The sequence below is a fragment of the Perissodus microlepis genome, chromosome 9 (assembly GCF_051167445.1).
Source record: "Perissodus microlepis isolate ML-2025 ecotype Zambia chromosome 9, ASM5116744v1, whole genome shotgun sequence".
Classification (NCBI taxonomy): domain Eukaryota; kingdom Metazoa; phylum Chordata; class Actinopteri; order Cichliformes; family Cichlidae; genus Perissodus; species Perissodus microlepis.
The window spans coordinates 31,411,786-31,434,010 of NC_140469.1; the positions used below are offsets into that span (position 1 = coordinate 31,411,786).

Below are 22,225 nucleotides of genomic sequence, written 5' to 3' on the forward strand. Positions count from 1 at the left end.
ATCCGGAGTCTCCAGCACGCCCGGGAATCCGTCCGTCAGCGCTCGCTTAATGCCCGGGTCATCCACCTGACAACAAACGTGTACACGTGTTAGAGCAGCCAAGCGTCGGTGTTTCACTTCAGCAACATTCCCATCGTACACATCACAGACCAAAGCAGCCCCCACATGCTGGGAATCGGCTCCCTTATTCTTTTTTAAAGTTAAGGAGTTAGGAGCAGCTGCTGCAGACTTCCTGGTGTCACAAACTGTTTCAACTGCATGAGTAAGTCCAAGAACGCCTCTCTCAGCTCATCAGCGTGTGAATATTTCTCTGTGGACATGAGGAGTGACCGTCAGAGATGTGAGAAGGATGCAACACAGAATATTTCCCTGAACAGCACCAACGCATCCAAACCAAAGGACACAGATTCCTCTGCAGGGGTTACAGTTTCCCCTGGTCAGGGACAACACAGCAGATACGACTCCTGAAAAAGACAGTTGATGGCTTGTTGAAAACACAGAATCGGACCTTGAAGCTCTGGAACATGTCCAGGTTCTGCTGTCTGAACTGGAAGTACTGGGCCAGCAGCCTGAAGGTTTCCATCTGGTCGAACTTTCTGGCTCGGAGGAAGCGAAGGATGAAGTCGTCGTCCGTCCGCAGGAAACCGATGTCTGGCCTCGTCACGATCATGTCCCGAACCTTTAACGGACAGACAGGAAGTCAGACAAACATCACAAAAGACTGGTTTAATAAAACAGACTCGTTACTCATCAATAAAAGGCAGCAGAGACACTGATCACATGACTTAAAGGACGTTTGTTTATGTCAGTGAATTATATTCATTCATCGTCGTCATGCTTCATTCATTCTTTGACTTATTGTTGGTCACAAAGTGTCAAACTTCACTCATAAATTTGACGTTTTTTTAAGTCCTCATAAAACGTCTTGACCTTAGAAACATTTAAATTTCCTCTAATCTGATTCATCAGGTAAAATCAGAACAAAATTAGATGTTGAACTGTTTGAATCGTGGTGGGATAAAGTGAATCTCATCACGCGTTCAAGTACACCATGTGCTACAGCTTATACAGTTTAAGTAATAAACAGAGTCCATTTCTCAAAATCACGTTTATCTAAAATTTTCTTCAATTATAGACCAATGAACAGATGTCACACCTCCTCTTGCAACCTAAGCCGTGTGTTTTTCTTCTGTCCAAGTTTGAACACATTTTGATTTCTTTTCCGTACTTTCAGGGTTTTTGGAATTCAGATCCAAGAAGACCCTCTGACTGCCATATTTGGAGTTCCAAAGACCCTCTTAATATGACTCCCCAGCAAACTGAGATCTTGGCTTTTTGTTCCCTTCTTGCTAAACGCTGTATTTGACTTCTTTGGAAATCGCCTCCATCTGCATCAAAATGCCTTAATGCTGTCCAGACATTCTCGAGGGTGGAGAAGATCTGACTCACAGTGACGGGTAGTTCTGCAAAATGTATCCACAAGTGGACACTCTTTGTGGAATATCTCAGATCTTTTCTCTAGTATTTAGAACAATGCAGTTTACCCACCTGCGACTAGATTGAAAAGAATTTGAAATTTACTCCTTTTTAAGGCACAGGATTTAAGCCCCCCCCCCCCCCCCCCCCCTTTTATTTTTTTTAATTGATTAATTTATTGTTTAATTTTAATTTTTGTTTTTTGTAATTTAATTTTTTTAATTTTAATTTATTTAATTTTATTTTTTATATTTTTTCTTCGTTTTTTTTCTTTTCTCAGTTTTCTGTTCTTGTGTTGTTATGATGTTTTTTGTATTTGAATTTGTCTTTTGTTTAACAAGAAAAGGTAAAAATGATTGGGAAAGAAATGTTTGAGAAAATAAGATGCATACAATGTATACAAGTTTGTATAATCTCTTGATAAAAAAATAATAATTTCTCTGTGAAGGAAAACTGAAAGAAAATTAAGTCTGTTTCCATCCATCAGCTAGTTTTACGTGAGTAATAGTAGCTGATGTGTGAAGAGGTGAAAATGAAACCAGCACAGGTTTAGCATGACGAGAAACATCTGTGCTGTCTACTGTCAGCAGTGACCCCACACCACCGAAGAAGAAGCTATCAGCAGAGGCGTGTAAACTTAGTTTAGTTTTGCCTCCCAACCACCGAGTGTTGTGTGACGAACTGCTAGCAACCAAAGCAATCAGGAGGTTTTTCTTGCAGCGAGAACAGAGAAACCTCGTGCATCTACTTGGAGCTGGTTGGGGAAAACTCTTCCCTAGCAACCAGCGGCTGCTGGGGGTCACCAGCTGGTCTCTACGCCTGTGTGACTGATGGAGGAGTGTGGTGGAAGTGATTTGCAGATACAGCATCGCCTGAGGTTCGTCTGACTCTGCAGACCTGCCTGATCTGACTCAGCTGTGTGGTGCAGCCGTGTACCTGCTGGATGTCCTGGTGCAGAGTGTCCGGGTTCTCGTTCAGCTCCAGTCGAGCTTTCTCCGTCGTCTCCGAGCTCAGGCCGGCGTGTAGGTGAGACATCATGGGGTCTCCCTCTGGATCTACTCCCGATGCCCTAAATGGTTTGCCCACCCTCTGACACGGTGTCCGAGCACTTCCTTCAGTCCAGTTTTAAAGAGTAACACCTGCAGGATGGTTAGTGTGCCCTTTGTATCAGCAACACAATCGTATTTGCTGTGCGTTTGTGACGCGTGATGTCAGATTTCAGCTAAAGGACGAGGAACTCTTTGATCCTTTCCTGTGAGACAATCATGTGTATGTTGCACAATCTGCCGCTGCAGCTTATAGAGGGACAATCATCACCGCTGTCTTCTTTTACATCGTCGGCTCTCGGGAAGCTGAAAGTCCTCAAAGTCCAGAAAGTCCTCTAACCTTTGGGCAGAAAAAGAAAACACCAGCTTTTGGATTTTGCTGCTGTTTCCGTCCTAATTCTCCTTCCTGTCGACATCCCGCCTCCTCCTGCTCTCCATCGTGGTTCTTTCAGGTTTCATCCGGTCATGTCGCTGAATCTCTGCTCTGTCATGGCGAAGCCACTTGCGACGAAAGGTCCTGCTGTTCTGCACTCGGTAAAGATGAACGGGTCAGTCGGGCCTCCTCAGCCTGGGAGAGGGGACAGATGGAGAGGACATGAAAGTGGCTTTAAAGTCATCAACGAGTGAAGTCACTGAAGATCAGAGTTCTGCACACAACCGAGGGCTTGTTCCTCCACCACCTCCTACACACAGGCGGTGGAGGCTTCAGTATGTCTAAACTAGAGCTCAGACATAGTGAAAATGGTACCAAACACATGGACGCACAGAGCTAAAAAGTCAGGCCAAAGCTGAAAGCTGCATTTCTTCTGGTGGCCAGCAGAGGGCGACTCCTGGATGCAGAGAGACTTGCGGTGCTACAGAAGTCAATGAGAAAACACCCCTCACTGCCTCGCTCTGTGAGATCATGGCTCAAGTTTCAGGTCTTACCGGATAAATGTGGGTTTACTGTGGGCTGCAGTGGGCTTACCCACAGATAAGTGTTTGACCAGCCCACACACCCCCACCCACTGTGGGCCTGCACGGGCATGTTTGCTGGTCAGAGCTACAGATATGTGACAGTGGACATGCACAGCTGCTCCTGCTGTTCTATAATCAGTAAAAATATCAGCTACATTTCTTATTGCAGAAATAAAAATACGGCCCAGGGGCCGTAACCGGGCCACCAAAGGGTCCAACCCGGTCCCCTGTAAGGAGGGAATCCATGCAGGATGTGTTGGAAGAGCTTAAGCTAACTCGTCAGGCAAAGACGCCGCCATGATGCATCGCCATGATGCATCGCCATGATGCATCGCCATGATGCGTCGCCATGATGCGCCGTCGCTGCCGAAGGAAAGCTCCTTTTTTAAATTACACATCAAACATGAACTTCCTGTTTGTTCACTGCAGACGAGCCTTTAAAAAACTGAAATAATCAAGAGTTTTATATCAGAGAAATTCCATGTCACCGTTTTATTGGAAATATTTCAGCTTTCATTCATTATTTTATGGGCTCATTTGTCTGTACTGCAGCATTTATTATTATTATCTGATAATTCTTTGTCTCTTTTTTCTTTGTCTCATTTTAACCATCGATGATTTTTTAATATTTTTACAAAATATGTTTCTGATTTTAATTTTTTTAATTTTCTTGATTCTTTTGGTGTATTTAGCTTCTATTTTGAATTTCATGCTTTATTATTATTATTATTACCTCGGACTCAGTTCCTTAAAGTGCAGTTTTTATTTATTTATTACAAGTTTGTTTTTTGTTTTTTTAATTCTTATTTTTATTGTAGCGTCTTTATCTCGACATATTTTTTCGATTTTTATTTTATTTCATGCAGTTTCTTTGTCTCCAAATGTCTCCACATTTTTGTAAAAATTATTTTTATTATTATTTTTATTACAGTTTGGTTTTCTGTATTTTTTTATCGTCTTAATTTTCTTCTTTTTCTCAATGTTTCCTATTTTGCGCCCTGTTTCCTTCTTTTCGGTGCTCCTCTGTCTTTATTTCTAATTTCACGGAGGGGCTTGCTGCCTGCAGATGACCCTGTGCTCTGGCCGGTAGACCCTCCACCCCCCTCTCCACCCAGCTGTCTCCATCTGCCGCGGCATTAATCGCGTCAGGCGCACAGTCTGTGGTCCTGACGTGAAGGCAGGAGCTGCCAGAGGCTACTGGAACATCTGGCACATCTGCAGCAGTTTCCTGATGTTTGAGGCTCGTGCTCAGGCTCAAAGTGACCCTCCGCGTGCTCAGGCTGCAGGTGGAAACCTGAAACATCCCAGAGGACGCGCTCACCCGCATTTTAAAGGGAATTACTCACAGAGCTTCCGGCAGAGCTGCTGCTGGTTCAATCCCGGCCGTCCTGACTGGCCCGACGGCCCTCCGGCGGTGGTGCTGATGCTGAGGACGGAGGAGGAGGAGGCCATCGGACAAAAGAGATCTCCGTTAGAGCCCAACCGGAAACAAACCGACATGAAATCAAACGGCTCTGAGAGGATGAAGCGCGTGCTCGTGCATCATGAGGAGGAAGAGGAGTAGGAGGAGGTGCGTTTCCACTTTGTGCTCCGACAGAAGACGTCAGGATGCTCCCACACTGTCATTCCTCAGTCATGAACAGCACCGCTTCCGGTCAGCACTTTCAAAATAAAACTCACTGACCCTGAAGTGAAGCGTTTCAAACCTGCGCTGATGACCTTCATCTGTGAACCCCTCTAATCTGGCCCCGCCCCCTCACTCTCAACGTCAGAGTATTAGGTTAGGCCAAACTGGCCATTGTGTGCATCATGTGGACTGACTGACTCCTCAGTGTCACATTTTAACATGTGAGTCTTTGGTGTTTGGCTCATCGCTGCAGCCTCTGGTGGACATCACAGGAACTGCAGTTTTTGCTATTTTTCGGTTCCAGAGGAATTAGCTGAAGAGGACCCGTGCTTTGGGCAGTCAGCTTAGCTTAGCATGTTGTTGCTGATGACACCAGCTTCACGGCTTGAACCTTCTTTTTTTCTCTGATTGTGGAGGTGCTTCATTTAGCCGTTTGTTTTGTTTGGCCAATTAGCTCAGCTGGTTAGCGCACGGTGCTACTAATACATGGGTTAGTAGCACCGTGGGGCTTAAACCCATGGGATCATGGGTTTAAGCCCCATACTGGCCACAGAGCTTCAAATTCTTCAAAGGTGGAATTACTTACATGAGGGCTTCAGTGCTGCTCTAAACAACTATATTACAGGCATCTGATATATCAAAATGAGTATTATTTGCAGGCAACACAAATAGTTTTTGTTCTGGGGGAATCTAAAGCAGCTGCTGGATACAGTTACTTCAGAAATGTACAAAATTTTAAAAAATGGTTTAACAGGAACAAACTATCGCTAAATCTAAGTAAAACTAAAATAATCTTATTTGGGAATTCCCTTAGAAATGCACAAGTGCAGATTCATATAGATGGTGTGGAAATTGAAAGAGTACTTGAACATAAGTTTCTTGGTGTGATTATAGATGATAAATTAAACTGGAAGTCTCATATAAATCATATACATAACAAAATTTCAAGAAGTGTTTCAATCTTGAGTAAAACACATTCTGGACCACAAATCACTCCACGTTCTCTATTGTCCCCTGATTGCACCGTATTTGCATTACTGTGCAGACGTTTGGGGCAATATTTACACATGTTCGCTATCATCAATCTTTATATTACAAAAAAGGGCCATAAGGATAATCCATAAAACTGGTCACAGAGATCATACAAATCCACTATTCTTAAAATCAACATTCTAACATTCACAGATCTGGTTCATTTTCTCACTGCACACATTATGTATAAAGCAATAAACGACCTGCTTCCTGACAATATTCTAAAACTGTTTTCTAAAAGGGAACGGGGACACAATTTGAGGGGGGAATTAAATTTAAAACATCCTCGTATCCGTACAACTTTAAAAAGTTTCTGCATCTCTGTGTGTGGAGTGAAGCTGTGCAACAGACTAAGTAAAGATATGAAGCAAAGTCCAAGCATGGCGCAGTTTAAACAGCGGTTTAAGGATGTGGTTTTTACAGCGTACAGGGAGGAGGGAGAGATTTGATAGGGTGTTCTTGTCCAATATTTTCATGTGTGTGCGGGTGCACGGGTACGTTGGTGTGGGTGTATATATCTGTAGGTTGTGTATCCTTCGAGGTTACTGGGGTTATTGAAAATGTGTGTATGTGTATATACGTATGTATGGATAGATAGAAAGACAGATATACATATAATTAATACATTTTTAAAAAAAATACACGTAACATATAATGTGATTGTAAGGAGGTATTTCTGCAGTCTATTGATTACTAGATAGTGGACAGGGGGTGGGATTAAATAAGCTCATGCTTCTTCCTGCTCCTTTTTGAACATGAAAGTTATTCGTAGTTGTTTTTGCTCGTTTTCCTTTTGTTTTGCTTTGTTTGTTTGTCTCTTTTTAATTCTATGTTGTTGTACTTTTTCAACATGTTCAAAATAAAGATTCAATCAATCAATCAAACAATTATCTTTCCTGCAACAAATAAAAACGATTATTTTATCCAATTTTCTGATTTAGTTTCATTTTTTGCTTTTATTTTTAAGTCCCACTTGGACGGCTTCCGGTTTTGTTAATGTAAACACCGCGTGACTTTACACACCTGTGACAGCGAAGCGCGTTCGCGCGTCAACCTGGACAGATTGTAGGTCGTGCGCGCAGCCGCACAGGCTGAACGCGCATGCGGAACGCGCAGAGATGATGAAGCTTTCAAATACGTAATTTTTTATTTTATTTCACATCGAAAATTTCACCTTTCACACCACACACGTGCTAATATATAATTTTCAATATAAATATTAATAATCGTTGTAACCGATTTAGCTGCTTGATTGTTAACATGTTTTTATTATATTCTAAAAGGTTTCACCTTTAATCGTCTTTTTACTGATTTCTTTTTAATACGCAGTTCATTCAGGGGGGCACTGATGCGTTTCCAGCCCAGCTGAGAGATGGGATCTGTCCAGGGTGTCCCGGGTCTGCTCCGGGCACACGTCCGGGCACCAGTTTACCCAGTTTGCCTGGGACAAGATTACTGGGTTGGATGTGACATCTGCTAGGTGATGGTAAACGGTGGTTACATTTCTGGCTATTGAGGCTAAATCGTTTATTTTTATTTTATTTTATTATCATATAATAAATGAAAGAATGAAAAAGAAAATAACATATTAAAAGTAGAAAATGATACATTAATGGAAAGAAGCTTGATTTGTGTTACTTTTTAAATAAATTGATGCTCATACGTATTTTTTCAGATTTTGTGACTTTTTGACCTCCAGGCGATTTTAAATCAATGGAATGGAAGAAAACAACTAAATATTGACATTAAAGATGCAGAAATTTGGATTTCAGAAGATTTTAGTTCTGGAAACGTATTAATTTAAAAGTGGGAGGGTTTTATTGTGAAGGCGGGCAGTAGTCTCTCAGTTGAACAGTGACGTTCTTCCTGTCGTGCTAAGGGTCAACTGTTCTGTGAAGCTCCTCTGTGCGGTCTCTTCTGCCTCCTTACAGCCGTTGGTTTATTAAAAAAATCTTCTGTTTCCGGCTCGTAAATTATTTCTGTCGCGGTTCCGGAAGTGCCCAGCACAGTTTGGCTCAGGTGTCACAGCGCGTGAAGGTTTTTATTCACCTTACTTTCTGGAAGTTTCAAAGCTAACGTTAGCTCAGCAGCTAGCCATCATTCACCCTCCGCGGAGAGAATCGATCTATAATCATCATCATCGTCATTATCATGGATCAATCAGGAGTCACAGCGCAGACACCGAAGGTAGGTCCCTCCTCTGCCCGGCTCTCCTGCCGCGGTTATCGGTTAGACTTCAGGGAGCGGCCGCGGCTGCTGTTAGCCGCTCCCAGTGCTACCATGGCGGCTGTTTCCTTTAAAGGCTCTGGTTGCAGATAACCCGGGTGGCACCGGGTTAGCACCGAGCTGTGTGTTATTTTAGATAACAGCCTGTCAGCTGGTGGTTAAAGCAGGAGATGAGCTCACCGATGCTTCAGCTCAGACCACAGGCTGGCCGGTTTGACCCGGACTGGACCGGGCCAAGACAGCCTCTGTGATGACACACCTCTAGATTCCACCTGTTTATCCCGGAAACGTTTCATGAGCCAAAGGTTTAGCTTCACATTGAGTCCGGGAGAGTTTCAGCAGTAACATCTCAGTTTTCCTTCGTCACAGAGAAATCAGCTGCCTGTGGGCTTTAACTATAACAGAGAAGTGACGTTACAGAGGGAGCTGTGGAGGCGCAGACTGTCCTGTAATCAGAAAACACAGTGTTTGTTTTACTGTAAGTAAAACAGACTGAAAAACAGGAAGTGTAGTTATTTGTCTATAACATAATTACTGTGCTGTAGTGACTGCTCATGAGGGGGGTCTGAGTCAGTGAGGAAAACGGTGAAACTTCAGGAAATACAGTTAAAAGTCCAAAATTTCTGCCCTCCATATTTTCCAAAGTCCGGTGGACCAGAGTGGAGCCTCTGCCGGGCCATTTGTGGACTCCGGGCCTTATATTTAACACTCCTGCCCCAGACTGTAAATAATAACCAGCTGTTCAGACATGTCTGAACATGTTCTTCTCTTGTTTCTGTGCCTGGTGACTCACCCACTGTCAGTGATGTCAGGCCCCACCTGTAGCTCCTGCCTCACCTGTTCATGCAGCCTGTTTACTGAGCAGCTTTCTAATAACGCGGAGCAAACACGAGCTCACGGAGGCTCGACTGAAGGCAGACTCGTTGAAATAAGAAACATCCATCTGTGAAAAATGAACATTTAAAAAACACTCAAATCTCGAGTCAGTTTTCACCAGTTTAAACTTCAGCTCACTGGGTAAAATAAGCTCTGACTTCACCAGTATTTGAATTTTATTAGCTGATAATCAAGAAAAAAGTTTTTATGATGACAGATTTTTCTTATCTTCTGTTTTTCTTTCTGATAATTTGTCAGATAGTTTTTGTCATTGAGATATTCTGAGTTTGGGGAACGTCCGTAGGGTAAATCGGGACATTTTGGGGGATTTTTGGACTATTTTTTGACCAAATAATCAATAACAAACATTCCAGAAAACAATATAGAAACTGTTGGTAGGAGAGAAATGATGTCATACAGTCCCGTGTTTGACTGCACACGTTTCACAAAAAGGGAAGTGTGATATAAAATAATATATGTATATGATGCAAAAAAATAAAACCTCACCATAAACATATAAATAAAATGTATAAAACAAAGTTTGTAAAAACAATAAATATACATTTAAATCTATGTAACATTAAAGAATATGTATGATGTAAATATAAACAGTGAATTAGTATAAAACAGTTTCTGTTTGTTATTGTGAAAATCAAAGAAACCTGAGGTAATCGTAATCTCAGTAACATGATCCAAGTACTCTGATTACTCATGTGAGGGGTTCTCTGGAGGTCTTTCAGTGATTTCATGTGTCTATTTCTTGTCATCGTCAGAGCCCGTGGGGTTCGGCGGCCCCGGCGGCTCCAGCCTGCTCTCTCTCTGAGGTGATGAGCGAACAGCTGGCGAAGCAGCTGGACGAGGAGAACGCCGTCTTCCCGGCGCTCTCTGAGTAAGAGTTCCCGTTTAAGCTTCTGAGGGTTAAAAGTTTCCGTCCTGTTAACGTCAAATGTTCCTCTCGTCAGTAAACCAAGAGCTTTAAAAGGTTTTCAGGTGGTAACGCGTCTGTCTCTCAGTCCTGCAGCCGAGCTGCTGCTGCTGCCCGACGAAGCCCCCGACACCACCAGCGACCTGATGCTCGCCCAGATGCTGCAGATGCAGTTCGACCGCGAGTTCGACGACCAGCTGCGGCGCGAAGAGAAGAAGTTCAACGGGGACAGCAAAGGTGATTCAGAAAGCTTCGGGGTTATGTGAAGCAGTTGAAGTTCTGAAGGCGCCACGGTTGGCGTGTCTGTGAACGGCGGTTAATAAAGTTTAATTCAAAGTGTGACACGTTTCTGTTTTAGTGTCCATCTCCTTCGAGAACTACCGCATGGTCCATCCGTACGACGACAGCGACAGCTCCGAGGACGAGGTCGACTGGCAGGACACGAGACACGACCCCTACAGAGCCGGTAGGACGCCCGCAGGGGTGGACAAAATAACAGAAACACGTCAGAGCGCCAGACGGCGGCCTGACCCGTCAGTCGCTGAGCTTCTTTACACTCTGTCTCAACTTCACCAACATCCTTTTCTCTGTGTGTGTGTGACGTTTCAGACAAACCTCAGACCACACCGAGGAAAGGCTTCACGGGGAAGGGGAAGAACATCACCACCAAACATGACGAAGTGACCTGCGGCCGCAAGAACACGGCACGCATGGACAACGTAAGATGGCCGAGCACGCTTTGCTTAAGTATCTGATTTGTAGATCGTTGTCTGAGAAACAAACCGCCTGAAAGAGTTCCAGTGTCGCTCAGATGAAGGCTGCTCGGCTTTCAAAGCTTCGTTTTTGGCCTCAGCAGCACGGTCAGGTTGAAGTGGGACGGTGTAGCTGCTGAGCAGCCTGGTTTAATAGTAGCTCCAGGTGGAGTAGGTGGAGAACACAAACAGAGTGCGTGCGTCTCTGAAACAGCAGGATGACTCGTCTGAGCGAACTCTGTCAGAAGCACAGGTATCAGCCGGACCGCCGTTTTCATTGCGTGCTGTTCTCCCTCGTCCAGTTTGCCCCGGAGGTCCACGTCGGTGACGGCCTGGGGATGGACCTGAAGCTGTCCAATCAGGTGTTTAACTCCCTGAAGCGGCACTGCTACAGCGAGCAGAGACGCAGCGCCAGGCTGCACGAGAAGAAGGAGCACTCCACCGCCGTACGTATGGAAACGCCCTCCGCCCGCCGCAGGATGCTGAAGGCGAAGCTCTCTGACTCCTCCTCCTCTCTCCTCAGGAGCAAGCCGTGGACCCTCGCACTCGCCTGCTGATGTACAAGATGGTGAACGCCGGCGTGCTGGAAAACATCAACGGCTGCATCAGCACCGGGAAGGAGTCTGTGGTCTTCCACGCCGACGGAGGGAGGTGAGCGGGAAAATCCTGAATGCTTCAGGAAAATCAGCCGCGAGGTTACAAATACTTTGAGACGGGAAACGCACACCTGCCCATAGAGGTGGTGTTTGATTTACTGTGTGTGTGTGTGTGTCAGCCTGGAGGAGCAGCCCGTCCCAGACGAGGTGGTGCTGAAGGTGTTTAAAACGACGCTGAACGAGTTCAAGAACAGAGACCGCTACATCAAAGACGACTACCGCTTCAAGGACCGCTTCAGCAAACTGAACCCACGCAAGATCATCCGGCTGTGGGCCGAGAAGGAGATGCACAACCTGGGCAGGTGAGTGGAGTCCACGGGGGGGCGGCACGAGCTGCTCCGTGACCTAAACCCCGGCTGTGTGCTTTCAGGATGAAGAAGGCCGAGATCCCGTGCCCGGAGGTGGTCCTGCTGAAGAAACACATCCTGGTGATGTCGTTCATCGGCAAAGACCACGTCCCCGCCCCCAAACTCAAAGACGCCATGCTGAACTCAGAGGACCTGAAGAACGCCTACTACCAAGTCCTCCACGTACGTACGGCCACAGGAAGTCCGCTTCTTTGTGTTTTCATTCCTTTCTCCTGCAGACGTCTCTGTCGGGATTAAATTCAGTTTAATTTTGAGTCTGAGAAGAAAGACGTCTGACAGCAGCTTCTCGCCGTCTTCCCGTGCAGGTGATGCAGCAGCTGTATCAGCAGTGTAACCTGGTCCACGCCGACCTCAGCGAATACAACATGCTGTGGCACGAAGGGAAGGTACAGTTCCCCTGCTTTTACCTGTCCTCCTCCCCCCTCTTTGTCTCTCTGTGATGTCATCAGTCACCCTCGCTCTCGTTGCAGGTGTGGCTGATTGACGTGAGTCAGTCCGTGGAGCCCACCCACCCCCACGGTCTGGAGTTCCTCTTCAGAGACTGCAGGAACGTTTCCACGGTAAACCCGACTCCTCTCTGCTGGATCCAGGAAATTTAAACCTGATTCACGATTTCACTCGTTTTTATTTGAGTTTGAACTCGTTTGTCGCTCCAGTTCTTCCAGAAGAGAGGCGTGAGCGAGGCGATGAGCACCTATGACCTTTTCAACGCCGTGACCGGCCTGAACATCCCCGTGGGCGCCGAGGACGAGGCCGAGTTCATGGCAGAGGTAACGGAGATGGTTGCAGGTTGATGACCCTCCTGTTATCAGGGTTGTGTCTGATGTTTTGGTGTCGTTAAATTCTCGTGGGGTCGTTAAATTAGAGAAAAAGTTCAACGCTGTGTGGTTAAGAAGCAGCTGGAGTCACGCGGCGTCTCTCTGCTCGACAGATCGTGGCGCTGGAGAAGAGGAACGAAGACCACATCCAGAAACGAGGCAAGAAAACCTTCCCGGTGACCTCGGAGGACGGCGGCCCCCCTTTAGAGCCCGACGCCGATGACTAACGCCCGCACAGCTCGCAGATTCTTCATGATCCCGCCGTGTTTTTAGACAGACAAATCCGAAAAAGAGATGAACGGAGGACGAGGATGACGCCTCGGCACCTCCAACCCACCACCCGACTCACTGCTTCCTGTAAACGGGAAGAGTGAGGGGGCGGGGTTTAACGTTTAACCGCATTGGACGTTAAAGTCAGAGCGTCAGACGATCAGAGGCGGTTTCCTGAGGCTCGGGTCTTCCTGCTAAGACTGTCCCACGCTGCTCGCAGTGTGTGTTTTTGTAAACGCTTCGTAGATTAAAACCCGACTTCAGGGGGAAACTAGCTGCTCCGTCACTGAGGCGCTCTTATTATGATCACCTGCAGGAAAACAGATTTACCCTCAAAAACTTTAGAAAAAAGTAGAAATCAGCTGAAATTTCACTGTTGTAAAATCAAATGAATTAATTTTTCTTCTAGTAAAAACATTAAAGCTCCCGTTTTCCTGTGTTCAGGAGTCATTGAGGGTTGGGTCAAAGCAGGAAGTTAAAGAGTGAGAGTGAAACAGATCTGGTGATTTCAGATCCATCATCATCCTGGTAAATGTTAAAAAAAAGAAAATGAAGTCAGATTTTGATGTTTACAGTAGAGGAGAGCAGGTGTGCGTGCAGGAAGTCCTGCTGTCTGCTGCTAGCTTCAACAGTAATGTCGGGTTTTGAACAGGATGTTGGTCTCATGGTGCAAATTCAGAATAAAACACAAACATGGAAAATTCTTCTTGTTGGCTTTTATTTTGTAAGAACACATTTTGGACAGAGAGGACAGATGGTTTGAAAGAGGAGTGAAAGAAGCATCTATGTCCACTGTGAGCGACCATCTTTGAACAGAGGCGGGGGTTTACGACACCAACTCTCTGCCATCTATAATCCAGTTTTGAGATCCCTTCCCAGACGCCTTAACGCCCACTCACATCCTGGGCCATCTGACCTCAGGAATTCGCATGATAAGGTGGGGCCAGGTTTCACAATGAACACACCCGAAACTCTGGCTGATTGGGACCCACACCCAGTTTCACACCTTGGCTCAGGCGATTAGAGGATCATCAGGGGGTCCTTTTGTCCCTCTGTGGGGGGATACTCCCACTAGGTTTATATCTGGGACTCTCCACCATTTGACCTTAGAACTGAAGAAGCTTCTCGGATGAGAGGTGAAACGTCTTCAAGTAACTTAAAGAAGTCCAGACGCTTTTCTTTGCAAGCTCCTTTGACTACGATGACCTGGATGACTGAGAACCTTCACAGACGTAAGAACATAATCCTTATCTGTCATGCTATGAGAGCTCAGGAGCTCCAGGGGAAGTAAACACTTACCAGCACATGATCTGTCACATGACTTTGTGTGAGGGGGACTTCCTGCGTAAACTGATGGCCTTCAGAATAAAAGTGGGTTTTTTTGCCCTTTGACCCTACTTTGGAGGGATGCTAATAAGTTAAGAACATCCACGTTAACTGTGTCCTAAAGCAGGACTAGTCCTGTAGTGAACATTAAAAGTATGACGAAACATAAACGACCTGATAAGCTGATCACATCTCTCATAAACAGGTGTCCAACGGGTGCTTTCCTTTTTTATCTGATTATTACGATTCCTGCACCAAACACAAGATCTTGTTTGGGAAATGGTCAAATATTCCTGCTGGTGTTCCATGTCAGCTGCATCCATCTTCAGGCACCCATCCACATCCAGGTCATCCAGGAGGAGGCGTCCTGGTCACATGCTGAACCACCTTGGTTTGCACCTTGTAATGTGGAGTACTGTTTCCTGTCTCTCAGGCAGAGTCTACACACTCTTTGGAAGAAGTTCACTTCTGCTGGTGCCCACAGCTGTTGGTAAGAGATGAGGTCAGGTTGGTAAATCTGCTTCACAGATGCTGCTCCAGAAGACACTGAACAACTTTAACTTTGTGAAAAACGGCCTCAGACATTATTTCTGATCTTGTCTCTCACACCCGATTGCTGAGCACCCCTGTGCGAGCTGGGGGAAAGTAATTTCCTTCTTTATGATCCGCTTGTTTGATTTGCCCAAAACGTTACACCTGATGCAACCCTCCCGATTTATCCAAGCTCGGGATCTGCACCAGGAGCACACTGTAGCCCTGTGACTGTGGACATGATGGACATCGGATGATGAAGATGAAGCTGTCAGGCAGGAGGAAAACAGGAAGAGGTTCACTGATGTAGAGAAAGAGGACGCACAGAGGGTTGATTCTAGGGAAAGCGTGACACTGAGGCTGATGATCTGCTGTGGTCACTCTTACAGGGAGCAACTGAAAAAAGATGAAGGAGAATAAAAATATCTCCTAACATATAAAATGATACACTAAAAATAATAAGCACCAGTATTGTTGACTGTGCAGTGACCTGCAAGAGGCAGTAGCTCAACTCCCACACCAACGCCACTGCTGGAAGCCACCCCCGTTTTATATAGAGCCTCAGTTAATGGAGGATTCAGGGGGAAATGTAAAAAGAAGAAGAAAGAAAAAACATATAACAATAAAACTCCTGCTTTTATTGTGAAGGCTGAAGTGGAAGTCGTGTCTCTGGCCGGTTGCTTCGCTCTTCTTCCGCGATCAGAGCCCGGAGTCTGGAGGCAGAACCGAGCGGAAAACTGCGAAATAAAGCGGCGGCCAGGTGCGAAGGATGGCCGAGGAGCATTACCTGGAGCTGAGCGAGAACCCCGTGCAGTTCGAACATGCCTCGAGCGTCAACAACGTCTTCTTCGACGAGGCCAACAAGCAGGTGAGCTAACGGCTAACAGCTAGCAAAACTTCTGCCAGCGGATTTAAATGAATAAGTTCAAAAACTGGAACATTTACGGTAAAATGTGACAGTGGAGTTTATTTAAAACAAATATTTAATAATTGATTCTTTTTATTTAGAATGTTAACTAGCTTAAATTAAACTCTGACTATGAAAAATAAGAAGTAAACCGGAGGACACTCACTCACTGTCAGCTGTTATTAAACTGGGATTAATCTGAACCACGATCAGCTGACGTGGAATTCTCCGAAACATTGACCAAATCCTTAAATGCTTTAATTTGTTTGTTCGTTTTTACAGGTGTGGCCTCTTCTTCGGCATATTTGACGGATAGAGGGAATTTTCATCTCTTATGTCAATAAAAGTTGCTCAGAGTCACACAGTGCTCTCAGACTTAAACCGCTCTGGTGTTTACGTGTTATATTAAACACACCTGTGTGCAGCTGTCCTACATCTCTGCTCTGTTTTCTTTCCCCAGGTGTTCGCAGTGCGTTCAGGTGGAGCCACCGGGGTGGTGGTTAAAGGTCCTGATGACAAGAACAGCGTCGCCTTCAGGTTCGTGTGCTCAGCCGGGATTTAAAGATAAAGCACATCCGTGTTTTTAATCTTTATTTGTACCTGTCGCCACATGAGGGTAAACCTTTACAGCTCTGGTTCTTGGTTATTCTTGGTGGTTGAAGCCGGGCCTGGAGATGCTAATGAAGGCGTTACACACCCGGGGCAGCTGGGTATGCTTGGGAGGTGTTCTTCAACTCAAACCCACACTTCCCTGTGACACCCCCCCCCCTCCCTTTATGTGTGCAAGTTCCATCTAAAGTGGGTTTAGGTTATCTCCCCAATGCCTGACGACACTCTGAAAGTTGAATAACTTGTCCCAGATACTGAAACTCTCGGCTTCATGCTGCTGCTGGGTCTTTAAAGCCTTCAGGTCAGAGGTCAGAGTGACTCTGAGGGTTAACTGGAGAGGCCGAAACTGGAGCGATGCGTTCACTGGCAGTGTTTAGATCAGTAAAACGGGAATGCTTATGTAAACTGTGTGTTTGACTCGTCAGGATGGACGATAAAGGAGAAGTAAAATGCATCAAGTTTTCCATCGGTAACAAGATCCTGGCTGTGCAGAGAACCTCCAAGTCTGTGGTGAGTTCAGGGACACTCAGACATGGTCTTATTAGGCACAGAGGAGCGGCGCGGCTCCTGTCTTATTTCGCCTTATTGTGGTCTCGTTTCTAAAATCCTGCACACTTATTTTATGAAAATTGTGCCTCTAGTGGAGAATTTATGATACAAACCTTTTTATTTGTAAATGTTGAATTTACAGATTTTGTTGAAAGTTCAGTTTTTATTGTAAATGTTTGTTATTTTTTCCTTCTGGTCATGCACGTCACGCATGCTTGGTTAGGGATCGTTTCAAATGTGACGTTTCTGTTTTGAATGTTTCTGATCCGGACGAACGTTGTTTTTGTGTTCGCAGGATTTCATCAACTTCATCCCCGACTACCCGCACACAGAGTTCAGTCAGGAGTGTAAGGTACGCTGCAGTTCCTGCTGTTTGCGGGCCGTCTGCTGACGGATAAACTGGGCTCATGATGTTTGTGTCGCCCCGCAGACGAAGAACGCCAACATTTTAGGTTTCTGTTGGACCAACTGGAACGAGGTCGTCTTCATAACCGACCAGGGAATCGAGTTTTACCAGGTAACCCGAACAGCTCGCCCACAGAGAGCTGTGCTGCGTGTTTGGCTCTGCGTGGTCATGTGACACAAAACTTCATACAATGTCCTCTGATTGGAGAGTTCAAAGGAACAATTCAGTGTTTTAATGACCTGTTGAAACGTCTCATCTCCACATTTGTGCGTTCTACAAGGACAAACAGGAAGTGACATCAGTTTGATGCCTGGCACTTTGGTTCTCGTCATTTAAGACGATAAACGTGAAAAGTGTTTTTGTGTCTGTGCCTCAGGCTCACCTGAGCTTTACCTGTTTAGCTGTGATGTCATGACCTCCTGTGTGCTCAGGTGTTTCCAGACAAGCGCAGCCTGAAGCTGCTGAAGAGTCAGAGCATCAACGTGAACTGGTACCAGTACTGCCCCGAGACCGCCGTCATCCTGCTGTCCACCACCGTGCAGGGGAACATCCTGCAGCCCTTCGCCTTCAGGGTGAGGCGGATACTCACGTCGCTATAGCAACACAAAGGTCGTCATTTTGATTTCAGTGCGCGTGTGTTCATTGGTCGGTTTAGAGGCCGTTTCTGTGCAGCAGCACATCCACGGCGGCTTCATTGTGCATCCTGAATGGATCATTTATAGAGTGGGCGTGGCTTCACCTGCAGTCGAGGTCAGCTGATGTGAATGAACTTTGTTGTCTTGATTTTGCTGTTCCAGAACGGGACCATGTCCAAGATGTCCAAGTTTGAGATCGAGCTGCCGGTTGTCCCCAAACCCGCCAAACTCAGCCTGTCGGAGAGAGACATCGCCATGGCAACCATGTAATTCACAGGCTGGGTTATTTTTTTGTTTATGCTCCACTTAAAAAAAAAAAAACAATGACTTAACTGTGTGTGTTTGCAGCTATGGTCAGCTGTACGTGATGTACCTGAAGCATCACTCGAGGACGGCCAACAGTCCCAGTGCAGAGGTGGTGCTGTACCACCTGTCCAGGTAAACGCTCCGCAGCGTCTGCTGATTGGTGGACTTGAGCTTTAAAACGCGTTGATGCTTTAAATTCAGGCTCCCGTGCTCCCTCTGTGTGCTTCAGGGAAGGTTCCTGTAAGAAGAGTCACGTGCTGAAGCTGAACACGACGGGCAAGTTCGCTCTGAACATCGTCGACAACCTGGTGGTGGTTCATCACCAGAGCTCGCAGGTTAGAGCCCCGTCCTTCCTCTGAGGCGTCGGGCACGGTGGAGCTGACGATCTCAGGTGTTTTTATTAAACCGGCTTCATGCTCTGTGATTCAGACGTCGCTGATCTTCGACATCAAGCTGAAGGAGCCCGACTGTGCCCTGAACATCCACCAGCCCGTCCTGCCTGCCAGGTCCATCCACCCCTACAGGATCCCGCTGTCAGGTACGCACGAAACCTACCGATGAATGCAAGCTGTGATCGAACTGCAAACGTTCAGCTTTAAATAGATGAAATGAATTAGTTGAACAGGAAATATGTGATTAACAGCAGAGGAGTTACAGGCACCCGTGAGAAGAACACAGAATCGAACCTACGTCTGCATCTTTAAGTAGCTGTGACACAAAACTGCAGCTGAGAGGAGCAAAGCATCGAAAGCTTGGATTAGAAGCACGGAGCGTGAGGTTGGCACCGACTCAGGACCTCTGCTGTTTATCGACGATGCTGCTTAGTTAGTCATGAAGGTGACGCACAGCAGTGACCTGAGCTCTGCTGTGAAGCTGTGCTTCTTCTTCACCGTCCTCTCGTCTTCCCCGCAGGGCCGGCGGCCGTTCCTTCGCAGCCTCCGGTGCCGTGTCAGCTCTGTATCCTTTCCTCACAGCAAATGTTTGATTCGCTGTCAGTCTCAGGCGTTTCTTTTCCTCAGCGTCACTCCAGACTCCTCCTCCTGGAGCGTCTTCCAGCCGGACATCATCATCAGCGCCAGCGAAGGTGAGCAAACGCAAGCGCACAATGGAGAAAATACACTTAATGCTACACTCAGGGTGAATCCATGGAGAGGTTGAAGTTCACAGTCCAGGCGTCTCCTGCAGTAGAGCAGACCTGAAAACAGGTTTAATGATGGAAAAGCCTGTTTTACAACATAAAACCTCTAAAATCCTGTTTTATCTGAGCCCGACATCGGAGACATTTCATTTTCTCGCACATAAGTCGAACAATAATTCTGTGAACTGACTAAAAATGATTGTTCCACCATCCAAAGCATCATTTCTGCTGTTTCAGGTTACCTGTGGTACCTGCAGGTGAAGCTGCCGCCCACAGTCAACCTGCTGCAGGACAAAGGCAAACTGATGGACTTCCTGTTACGGCGCAGAGAGTGCAAGATGGTCATCCTGTCGGTCTGCTCGCAGAGTGCGTATCTAACCGCCGCTCGTCTTTAGACTCTGATCAGAAATCAAAGCTGATGATGAGACGGCGCTCTGGTTATGAAGAAAACCAGAGCGACTCACCTGAGGATCCAGCTGCTCCTCTGGGTCGACGTTTCTGCTTTGATGCTCCGTAAAACATAAAATAAGCTGTGAGCCGGGACTGAGTGGATGTGAAACCAGTGAAACCAGTAACACCAGGCACAATCTGAGGCAACAGCTCGACCTGTAGTTCGCACATTCATGCTTTTATTTCCTCTGAACGGCGAGCTGTGCCACGAGCCAAAGTCCCACTCTTCTGTCTGTGTTGCAGTTCTGGAGGTCGGCGAGAAAGGAAGTCTTCCTGTTGTGGCGACCGTGTTTGACAAACTCAACCAGGTGTACAAAGATTACCTGGAGGCGGAGCAGAGCTACACTCAGGTGAGGCACCCACGGAGCTTCCTGCTCCCTAAAGTCACCTGATCTGATTTCTAACAGGGTTTTTTTTTTTCCCGTTTGCAGGCGATGGAGTCCGGACCGAGCCGAGGAAGCACCGCCCAGAAGCGTCCGGTCAGAACTCAGGCCGTCATCGACCAGTCGGACATGTACACGCACGTCCTGTCCTCGTTCACGGAGAGGAAGGTACGCCGCACGGGCTCCTGTGAGTTTCCACCCAAACGTTTTCAAACCAGGTGATGTGATGAACTTCCTGCTCTGTGCGTCCCGCAGGGCGTCTCCCACAAGTTCATCATCGCCGTGCTGATGGAGTACATCCGCTCTCTGAACCAGTTCCAGATCACCGTCCAGGTAACTCAGCAGAGCCACGCGAGCAGGCTGGGATTGTGACTCGTCCTGGTAACACCTGTGATGGTTTTTTGCAGCATTACCTGTACGAGCTGGTGATCAAGACGCTGGTGCAACACAACCTGTTCTACATGCTGCACCAGTTCCTGCAGTACCACGTCCTCAGCGACTCCAAACCTCTGGTGAGTTCAAACCAGGAGCTCATCCTGAAACGCCGAGTCTGCAGGTCTCTCGACGCCCCTCGTCTCCCGTTGAGCCCGAGCGGAGCTCGTCTTCCTCGACGTGCTGGTTACGTCCATCGTTTCAGTGTCTCATTGTTGAATTGTGTCCTCTCAGGCGTGTTTGCTGCTGTCTCTGGAGAGCACGTACCCACCCGCACACCAGCTGTCCCTGGACATGCTGAAGGTACCAAACAAAGAAGCTTAAAAACCTTCACGTGGTCATTTCTTTGGTTCATCGCTGTAAACTTCCCGTTTGCGTTCACAGCGTCTGTCCACGGCCAACGACGAGATCATCGAGGTTCTGCTGTCGAAGCAGCAGGTTCTGGGCGCGCTCAGATTCATCCGCAGCGTCGGTGCGTTGATCCTGAGATGTTTCCTCCTTCACACACACACGAATGTGTTTAACGCAAACTCACCCTGACGTGTTTCTCCCGGCGCAGGTGGCCACGACAACGCGTCTGCGCGGAAGTTCCTGGACGCGGCGCAGCAGACCGGAGACCAGATGCTGTTCTACACGGTGTTTAGGTCGTTCCAGCAGAGAAACCAGCGACTCAGGGGAAGCCCCGCCTTCAACCCAGGTGAGCACTGCGAGGAGCACGTGGCTCACTTCAAGCAGCTGTTTGGGGAGCAGGCGTTGATGAAGCCCTCCACCGTGTGAGCCCGGTCTCCTCGGCGAGGAGACGACCCGACGGGACGCAAATCATCGCGTACGTTCACGTGCACACGAGTGTGCTGCTGCAGGAAACCGTGAGAGCGTGACGCCACAGAGCATCCTAGCATGCCGCCCCCAGGATTAAGAAAAGGTGGTGTTACTGTGGCCCGATCCCTGCTGCTCCACCTTAAATGTTAACAGGATGTGTTTATGATTGTTTTTGCTAAAATCACTGAAGTGTGTCGTCTGACTCCTTCCTCCTCCGCGGCTCTAACACCTTCATGCGGTCGGGTTTACCTGCACAGGTGATCCTGACCTGTAAATGATTCCAGGTTAGTTTGTGTGCGTGTTCTCAGTGGAAAGCAGCTCAGGTGAAACGTCGCTCTGATATCACCTGTTGTGGGAGGGGCCAGAGCCTGCACCGCTGTGTGTTTGTGGGGTGAATGTGAGGTGTATATTCCGTAAGATAAAGATGAATTATTGTGTATGAACAGGTTTTAATGTCATGAAATCCAACATGTCTGTGTGCAGCTAATAAAGGTTTAACTGAAAATCAGTTCTGTGTCAGTTCCATTAATGTTCTCATACACACCTCAGTCACTGAAGGACTTTTATCTAACGTTCAGCAGCTTTGGGTTCATGACTGCAGCCTGGAATCGAACCACCAACCCTCCAACCAGCACAGCTGCTCTACTGCCTGAGCTACACCTGTCAGCACGAGGATCACACAGCATCCCGGTTTCCATTTTCACT

The 22,225-nt window shown here is 46.8% G+C and overlaps 3 protein-coding genes across 5 annotated transcripts in view; 2 read left to right on the top strand and 1 right to left on the bottom strand.

The window, feature by feature from the left end:
- LOC146380851 (clavesin-1-like) overlaps positions 1–5,342 on the bottom strand; it is an 11,329-nt gene extending 5,987 nt beyond the window's left edge. The window contains exons 1-4 of one of the 2 annotated variants that reach the window (XM_084939892.1): positions 4,826–5,340; positions 2,413–3,090; positions 509–679; positions 1–66 (exon numbers count right to left, since the gene is read on the bottom strand). The exon at positions 1–66 is cut by the window's left edge and continues 53 nt beyond it. In XM_084939892.1, coding sequence (XP_084796018.1) covers positions 1–66; positions 509–679; positions 2,413–2,514 — 339 coding nt within the window. In that variant the 5' untranslated portion in view covers positions 2,515–3,090; positions 4,826–5,340. Of the gene's footprint in view, positions 67–508; positions 680–2,412; positions 3,091–4,825 lie in introns of both variants that reach the window. The other variant, XM_084939893.1, reaches the window with a different exon arrangement.
- Positions 5,343–7,305: 1,963 nt separating this feature from the next.
- On the top strand, positions 7,306–13,732 carry riok3 (RIO kinase 3 (yeast)). 2 transcript variants are annotated; one of them, XM_084939899.1, is made up of 13 exons: positions 7,306–7,624; positions 10,014–10,129; positions 10,254–10,402; positions 10,524–10,631; positions 10,775–10,884; positions 11,220–11,363; positions 11,441–11,568; positions 11,693–11,875; positions 11,944–12,103; positions 12,247–12,327; positions 12,412–12,501; positions 12,598–12,711; positions 12,873–13,732. In XM_084939899.1, the coding sequence occupies exons 1-13, from the start codon at positions 7,622–7,624 to the stop codon at positions 12,984–12,986; spliced, it is 1,500 nt and encodes a 499-aa protein (XP_084796025.1). In that variant the 5' UTR covers positions 7,306–7,621; the 3' UTR covers positions 12,987–13,732. The 2 variants fall into 2 exon arrangements, with proteins under 2 accessions (XP_084796025.1, XP_084796024.1); XM_084939898.1 differs by lacking the exon at positions 7,306–7,624 and adding an exon at positions 7,860–8,325.
- A 1,792-nt stretch (positions 13,733–15,524) lies between these two features.
- rmc1 (regulator of MON1-CCZ1) lies at positions 15,525–22,028 on the top strand. The gene is made up of 20 exons (XM_084939897.1): positions 15,525–15,754; positions 16,254–16,330; positions 16,828–16,912; positions 17,247–17,303; positions 17,382–17,468; positions 17,789–17,929; positions 18,155–18,258; positions 18,341–18,430; positions 18,528–18,633; positions 18,728–18,836; positions 19,211–19,255; positions 19,329–19,382; positions 19,674–19,802; positions 20,130–20,236; positions 20,318–20,437; positions 20,525–20,602; positions 20,677–20,781; positions 20,936–21,004; positions 21,086–21,173; positions 21,261–22,028. The coding sequence occupies exons 1-20, from the start codon at positions 15,656–15,658 to the stop codon at positions 21,476–21,478; spliced, it is 1,968 nt and encodes a 655-aa protein (XP_084796023.1). The 5' UTR covers positions 15,525–15,655; the 3' UTR covers positions 21,479–22,028.
- The last annotated feature ends 197 nt before the right edge of the window (positions 22,029–22,225 follow it).